Source organism: Trypanosoma rangeli (genome assembly GCF_003719475.1).
Source record: "Trypanosoma rangeli strain AM80 chromosome Unknown Tra_15.4_contig_00046, whole genome shotgun sequence".
NCBI classification, from domain to species: domain Eukaryota; phylum Euglenozoa; class Kinetoplastea; order Trypanosomatida; family Trypanosomatidae; genus Trypanosoma; species Trypanosoma rangeli.
In genome coordinates, this window is record NW_021705790.1 from 54,053 (window position 1) to 60,573 (window position 6,521).

The following is a 6,521-nucleotide window of genomic DNA, read 5'->3' on the forward strand; positions in this document are numbered from 1 at the left end:
ATTGTGACACACCACTCGGGGAGGGGGGGGTGGGGGGCAGCGGCGCACAGTGTGACGCTCAAAACGTTGCCACGATGTGTGTGTGTGTGTTTGCGTGCGGAGCTGTGTTATCTCACGGTTGAGGTCCCTCCCGTCTATGGTTTGGACGCGTTGTTCCTTTTGAAACTCAACACAACTTATTTCACTTCCCAAATATTTGGCGCATCCAGGATGCCATCGACGTCACACCCATCCACCCCCAACCACAAACAAAAAAGAATACTCAGCTGCCCATGAGCTCAGGAGGGTGGAAAAGCGCTGTGGTTAGCAACTCACCCAGGCACAGGAAAATTGCTATATATACTCTATGTCTTTTATTTGCTTGTCAGAAAGATAGATAGGTGGAGACTCAATGGTCAACGGCGTTGGAACGGCCTCTCGTCAGGAGGGTGATCACCACCAGCGGATTGTAGGGGCAGCGAAGGCAACAACGGCAACAACGCCAGTGATGATGATGCACAGACGGAAGGGTGGACATCCACCGCCATATTTCCAGCCTTGTTTGCAACCATTGAGAACGACGGAACGGCGTAGTGAGCTGCAGCGATGCAGCGCGTCCCCTGCGTGGCGCAGAGAGAAGTCATATTCACCGACGGAGGAGAGTCTTACAATGGAAATACAGGAGTTTGTGTCGTATGTTGCGCTCAACGCTGGGGAGAAACTTCGGCGAGAGGAGTTGATTGCAACAGTACGCCGTGTTGTGACGGAGCTTTGGGGCTCTGTAGCGCATGTCTTTGTTTATGGCAGCTACGCCCTGGATCTTTCTATTCCATCCTCAGATGTTGATCTCACCGTCCTCTTTGATGATGACGATAAACCAGCTGCATCAGTTGCCTATAACGATGATGCAATGGAGGTGCAGACGCAACACATGCGTCTTCGACATCAACTCGCCCAACGCCTCACAGCGATGGGATTTCGTGTAAATGTATACGATTTCTGTCGCGTACCCGTTGTCCATTTTGTTGACTCCTTTACTGGACTTTCATGCGACATCAACGTATCTGAAATTAAGGCTGTGCAGCAGGTGGTGTCGCGGCAGCGGGAGTGGTTGTCCAGCTGCGCAGAAGCGCGCGAACTCATTCTCATCACGAAGGCGGCTCTTAAGCAGTGGGGGTTAAATTCATTATTTCACGGAGGGCTCTCCGCGACAGCTCTCTACATGCTTGTACGTCGTTTTTTAGAGGAGGACGTAGGACATGAGACAACAGCATCGCCTGCATGTCATTTAACGGCACGAAGGCTGCTGAATTTCTGGCGTTACGCCTCATCAGATGTGTTTTTGAATGGATACGGCGTGCATGATGCATTTGCTGCAGACACGGACGCTCCGTCCGGTGAGGCACCGCCCGCAGCTCACAGTGGGACCGCGCTGGTTCGAGGAAAAGCGGACCTCAGCTCTGGTTCATTCCGACTGCCGGATTTGTTGGCACTCTTTCGCCACTCTGCCTTGCTTCTCGACGCCATGACACGAGACTCACTTGTGAAGTTTGGCAGCGGCGGTCTCGGTGCCATCTTTACCGACCCCCGCAGGGACGCCTCTGTCTCTGCTTCCATGACTGCAGCCCCTGCGTGGGTGGGGGTTGATAACTCTTTTCCAAGTACGCATCCGAGTCTGCGGTGAGCATCCTACATGTGGACTTGACGTTGCTGCCTTTGCCCCCACCGCGTTCTTTCTTCCCCTCTTGATAAGAGCAAAACGCGGAAAACAAGTTCTTTTTGCGTACTTGGGGCTGTAACATTTCCGCCTAATTATGGCTGTTGTGGCCAGTTTGTTTAAGGATGCACTGCCAAGGTCGTAAACGGTTTAACTCGTGCAGGCATTGATTTAAAGAGGTGAAGATGAAATTTGAGAAGGATAAAAAAAACACACACACAAGAACAAAAAGAAAAGGAGAAGAAAGTACTGAAGTCTTACAAGTTATATACATATGAGGAGGGAGGGGAACGATGCATGCACGTGATTGAATTGTTATACAGAGACATGCCTCTGTCTATTATTGTGCGTTTGTGTGCACTGGAGCGTAATTTTTTTTTTTGTAAAGTTTGTTTGACGCTGCACTTTGTTACATATTTGCTTTTGTTTTTATCCCCACTCTCCGGCAATTCCCTCCCTTGCGTTCCTGCATTGTGTTCCTGTCAGGAAGGAAGGAAGGAAATAAAGAAAGAGTGTGATGTGGTGACGTTGTCTCCGCCGCACTTCATGCACTCCCACCATCGCGTGGCCACCACTGTAAATGTGCCTGTCTCTACGTAGATGGTGCCGCTCCATATTTACGATTCCGCACTATCTCTTTCGCAGACTCTCACTATTATTGAGTTGGTGGGGTAAACAACAACAAGAACGCGTTTGTAGCGCTGTTTTTTTTTTTTTTTGACTGAGCCCATTTTGTTTTTGTGGGGTGGGAAGAGGGTTTTAATCGATCTTGCGACCGAGAAGAACCAAACGACGACAACTTAATACGCATGGTGCGAGAAAACATGTACGATGGCTGGTCTTACGAACGTCTTCGGCAGCAGAGAAACCGCGCACATTTTCTCTTGGAGGATCCCCACCGGTTTGTGACTGTTCTGCTGCATAACGGGAAGTTGTACGCTATTGATAGCCCATGTTATCACGCGTCTGGCCCGTTAGGTGAGGGGGAGCTGATGGATGTGGAGGATGCCCATATGGCCTCCTCCGTGGTGTGTCTACGCTGTCCGTGGCACAACGTTCTTGTGGCGATTGAAACGGGCGAGCTTGTAGAGGTGCAGCCCATCTCTCCCGTCGTCACTGTGGCTACAGAGGACGAGGAAAAGTTTAAGGTGCCGTCGTACCCCTTGCGGCCCCATTGGGAGGCGTCTGGGGGCCGTGTGCGGCTGACACGCGGACCAGTGGTGCAGCGGACACACAAAGTCTCGCTCGAGGAGGCGACTGGCATAATGACGATTGAGGTTGAGGATGAGGCGGAGATACGACGGCATCCCCTCCCCTCAGATGCCGTTGCAGGCAACCTGCAGAGTGGCGCTGTCACAATGCAAATATTCGACATCAAGTTGAGGTGTTTGAGTTGATATGACATAACCCTTCCACGTTGTTGCTCGTTTTTATTTTTATTTGTTTTCTTTCTTGCGCGGCTGCGTTCTAGACGGGGTACGTTTCTCTCCCTCCCTACCTTTCTTTCTTTATCTCGGTATCTCTTCTATCGCGTGCGTCAATGCATGTGGCTCTGCACCCATCACTCTCCTACACTTGTTTTTCTCTCACTTTTCTTCACCTCCATTTCTCCCGGCGCATCTGTGTCGTCGAAGTTGGCACCAACAGTGCTTTCTTTCTTTTTTCTTCTTTTTTTCTTTGTCCTCATTACGTTGGTTTGGGGCGCAAAACACATCGCAGCTGAAACCGGGGCTTACAACCACCAAACAAAACAGAGGACAAAAACTAAAAAAAAAAATAGTGGTGGGGATCATTGTGAAGATACACACGCACACAAGATCATTTGTACACGACAAGCACTACAAGCGCTGACGGATAAAAGGGCTGGTAACAGGCAAAACGACACTAGGGTGTGGGTGTTAGCAGTGCAAGCAATAGAAGCTTCAATAGTAATAATTGTTCAGGGGCCAAAACCCACATAAGAAAGGTAGCAGGAGAAAAATAAAGGAAGTAAAGAAAAATATATAATATAAAAAAATATGGGTGAAACTGAGTTTTTTACCGATCTCTTTGAGGATGAGGCAAAGTTTGTGGGAAAGGTGCTTCTGGCAATGACTGCTGTGGGTTATTTGGCCTTTCAGGAGAGCGGTTCGACGCTCTTTCGCCGCGATGACGTCCAGTACGCCATTGACGCGTATCTGACACAGGGATATGACCGAGGCATCATAACCTCCCGGGCCAACCAGCGTCTCGCGAAGAAAATCATTCTTAATGGACTTCAGATCAACGCCGTAAAGGAGCAAATACGACTTGCTGTTGGAAGTGAGGCAAAGCTTAAGGCTCTCTCGGAGCTGTTTACTTTGTCACTTGCTAGTATTTTATGTGCTGCACATATCCATAGCTTAAACATTACACTTCATGTTATTAAAAATATGACATTGGTGTTGGTGTATGTCTTGAGGAAGCGAGAGGCGCACCGCGGTGGAACAGTGGTCTCAAAACTTCGTTCCTGGTGGTCAGGTGGCACTCAGAACCTTATTATGGAAACCGTTATTGAACGTTTACGGCAACAGTTTGAGTCGTCTCCCTTTGCGCAGGCAGTGAATGAGGACATGGTAATGTCAGAGGATCTCTTGCATTGCCTCTCTGTAGAGACACTCTTGAAGATGGCCATTCCTCGCGTGGTGGAGGCCTCCCTACAGGTGGTCAGGACTGCACTGAATCGTCGTGCCCCACAAGTGTTTAGTGTAACTGGCAGGGTAACAGGAAGGGATATGCGGGAATTGCTGGATGAATTGAGTGAGGACTTTGAATCCTGTTTGGTGTGGTCGAATTGGCTCACACCACCGTTGTCTGCATCGTCGCCGTTACTGTCATCACGAGGGGAAATGGAGTCGCTAGGGACGAGCAACGGTGAAACCAAGGTCACGGACGCGGGGTCAGCCGATTCAGATGTTGACAATGATGTCTTCAAGTACCCGGCAGGATCGACCGCCGTGTTGCCGGATGGTTCCTCTGCGTCAATGCGAATGAAGCAGGATCGCGCCGCTCTGGAAAGTTTCTTCGGCCCGCTACATGAGGAGGATCCAGAGGCTCGTGCAGCCCGTGAGCAGGAGCAGCGTCGTGAACAGTTGGCTCGGGAGCAGTCGGCAAGTTTCTTCTACAAATTGATACGTAGCGCTTCCTTCAACGAGATTTGTATTGCCCACGCTACAGAAGTGCTGGAGGACACCAAAAAATTGGTGGTGGACTTGCGTTCTCTTGGCTCGTATGACGCAGTGACAGACTCTGCCAAGATGGCGCATGTGATTACCTTCCTTGAGAATCATCGTTTGCGGCTGTTGGATCACGATTTTAGCGTGCCACTGTACCTGCAGCTCTTTTGTGAGGAGACGGTGAGGGCAACCTGTGGAAAACTGTGAGTGACACAATCATGCTGGAGGCGCACACCCACACGCAAAACAAGAAAAGGCACGTGTGATATCTGTCTTTTTTTTTGGCTTGCTTACCTGTTGAAGTAGGTGCGGAAAGACAAAGTAGGGGATGCATGAGTGGAGCGTGCAAGTGTGCTTCTCCCTCACCCCCGCCATCTGTACAAGCAGGTGTAGTATATGTCATTTTTGGATGCGATATGGACACCGGAAAAGGCATGTATGCATGGTTCTCTGTACATGTGTGTACAGGATTTTTTGCAGAGTCCCTTCGGAGGGGAGTGACGTTTATTATTATTATTGTTTTCTCACACTTGAGAGAGTTTATCCATTTGTTTTTGCACCACTTTCTGCTTCAGGTTTTTTGTTTGTTGTATCACTCCACCGTCATCATTGTTCTTTTTTTTTTTTTTTTTGCAGGCAGTGTTGGAGGAGGTCTGGTGGATATCACGAATAGAGAAGGAGTAGGGGAAAGGAAAAGGAAAAGGAAAAGGAAAAAAGAAAACACAGATAAAGTAAAAAAAAAGCCCCACAGGCGCAAAGTAAAACGGGGGGTGGGGGTGCACAGGGCGGAACACAAAAAACCAGCACGTGTGTAAGGGGTGGCGTCCATGGAGAGCAGGCTGCGCGCCTGGGAATCCCTGCGGAATGATGCCCGTCAGGCTGACAGGGTCATTGAACGGCAACTCAATGCGCTGGAAGGCATTTCTCGCTTCGGCGACAACACTATCAGTTATGAGTTTAAGGGGATGAGTGATGGGGCTGCGTCATCGGCGGCGCAGATAGAAATGGCGCAGCGGGAGTTTGACCGGCAGCGCAATGAAGTTGAAACGTCACTTCAACGCTTTGAATCCCTCTTAGAGACAATGGCAGATACCGCCCGCGCGTTGCCACTTGAGTCTACGGCACAAAGCCACACCGAACGTTTTCTGCAGCTTGCGGCAGATAAGCGGCGCACTGTGGCGCGCCTTGTGGCAGACTTTAAACGTCGCCGTGAGTGGGTGGAGTTGATGCCAAGCGTCACGAATGATCTAGAGACGCATAGGGAGGGAGAGGGGGTACGGTTTCTCATAGAAGAGCAGGAGTCTCTGCGCCACACCCAGCGACGATTGAATACTATACTGACTCAGGTCGATACATCACGGGAACAGTTGCGTGGGCAACGGGATGCTTTTACACGCATGGAGGATCGTGCTATGCAGATTGCTCTGCGGGTTCCTTTAATCAAGAAGGTGCTAGGCCGCATTGACAGTAGGCGGCGCAGGGAGGCCCTCATATTAGGCGGGGTAATTGGTGTATGCATGCTTTTGGTGATATTCTTTTGGTAGGAAGCGAACGACCTTCTGCTGCCCTTCCTGAGGTTAGGTTGTGTTGTTTGTTATATATATATATATATATATATATATATATATATA

The 6,521-nt window shown here is 49.7% G+C and overlaps 4 protein-coding genes across 4 annotated transcripts, besides 6 other annotated features; all 4 read left to right on the forward strand.

Moving 5' to 3' along the window:
• Window positions 1-75: 75 nt before the first annotated feature.
• Window positions 76-97: a microsatellite.
• Window positions 98-391: 294 nt separating this feature from the next.
• On the forward strand, window positions 392-1,663 carry TraAM80_02133 (DNA primase small subunit; the record flags this gene model as incomplete). The annotated part of the gene is made up of 1 exon (XM_029379149.1): window positions 392-1,663. One exon carries the CDS (start codon window positions 392-394, stop codon window positions 1,661-1,663), a length of 1,272 nt encoding a protein of 423 aa, XP_029241032.1.
• A 517-nt stretch (window positions 1,664-2,180) lies between these two features.
• Window positions 2,181-2,208: a sequence feature (GA-rich).
• Window positions 2,209-2,520: 312 nt separating this feature from the next.
• TraAM80_02134 (uncharacterized protein) lies at window positions 2,521-3,093 on the forward strand (the record flags this gene model as incomplete). The annotated part of the gene is made up of 1 exon (XM_029379150.1): window positions 2,521-3,093. One exon carries the CDS (start codon window positions 2,521-2,523, stop codon window positions 3,091-3,093), a length of 573 nt encoding a protein of 190 aa, XP_029241033.1.
• Window positions 3,094-3,345: 252 nt separating this feature from the next.
• Window positions 3,346-3,375: a microsatellite.
• A 339-nt stretch (window positions 3,376-3,714) lies between these two features.
• TraAM80_02135 (uncharacterized protein) lies at window positions 3,715-5,097 on the forward strand (the record flags this gene model as incomplete). Its single annotated transcript, XM_029379151.1, has 1 exon — window positions 3,715-5,097. One exon carries the CDS (start codon window positions 3,715-3,717, stop codon window positions 5,095-5,097), a length of 1,383 nt encoding a protein of 460 aa, XP_029241034.1.
• Window positions 5,098-5,499: 402 nt separating this feature from the next.
• Window positions 5,500-5,522: a microsatellite.
• A 55-nt stretch (window positions 5,523-5,577) lies between these two features.
• Window positions 5,578-5,604: a microsatellite.
• A 113-nt stretch (window positions 5,605-5,717) lies between these two features.
• On the forward strand, window positions 5,718-6,434 carry TraAM80_02136 (golgi family SNARE protein; the record flags this gene model as incomplete). The annotated part of the gene is made up of 1 exon (XM_029379152.1): window positions 5,718-6,434. The coding sequence occupies one exon, from the start codon at window positions 5,718-5,720 to the stop codon at window positions 6,432-6,434; it is 717 nt and encodes a 238-aa protein (XP_029241035.1).
• A 51-nt stretch (window positions 6,435-6,485) lies between these two features.
• Window positions 6,486-6,521: a microsatellite.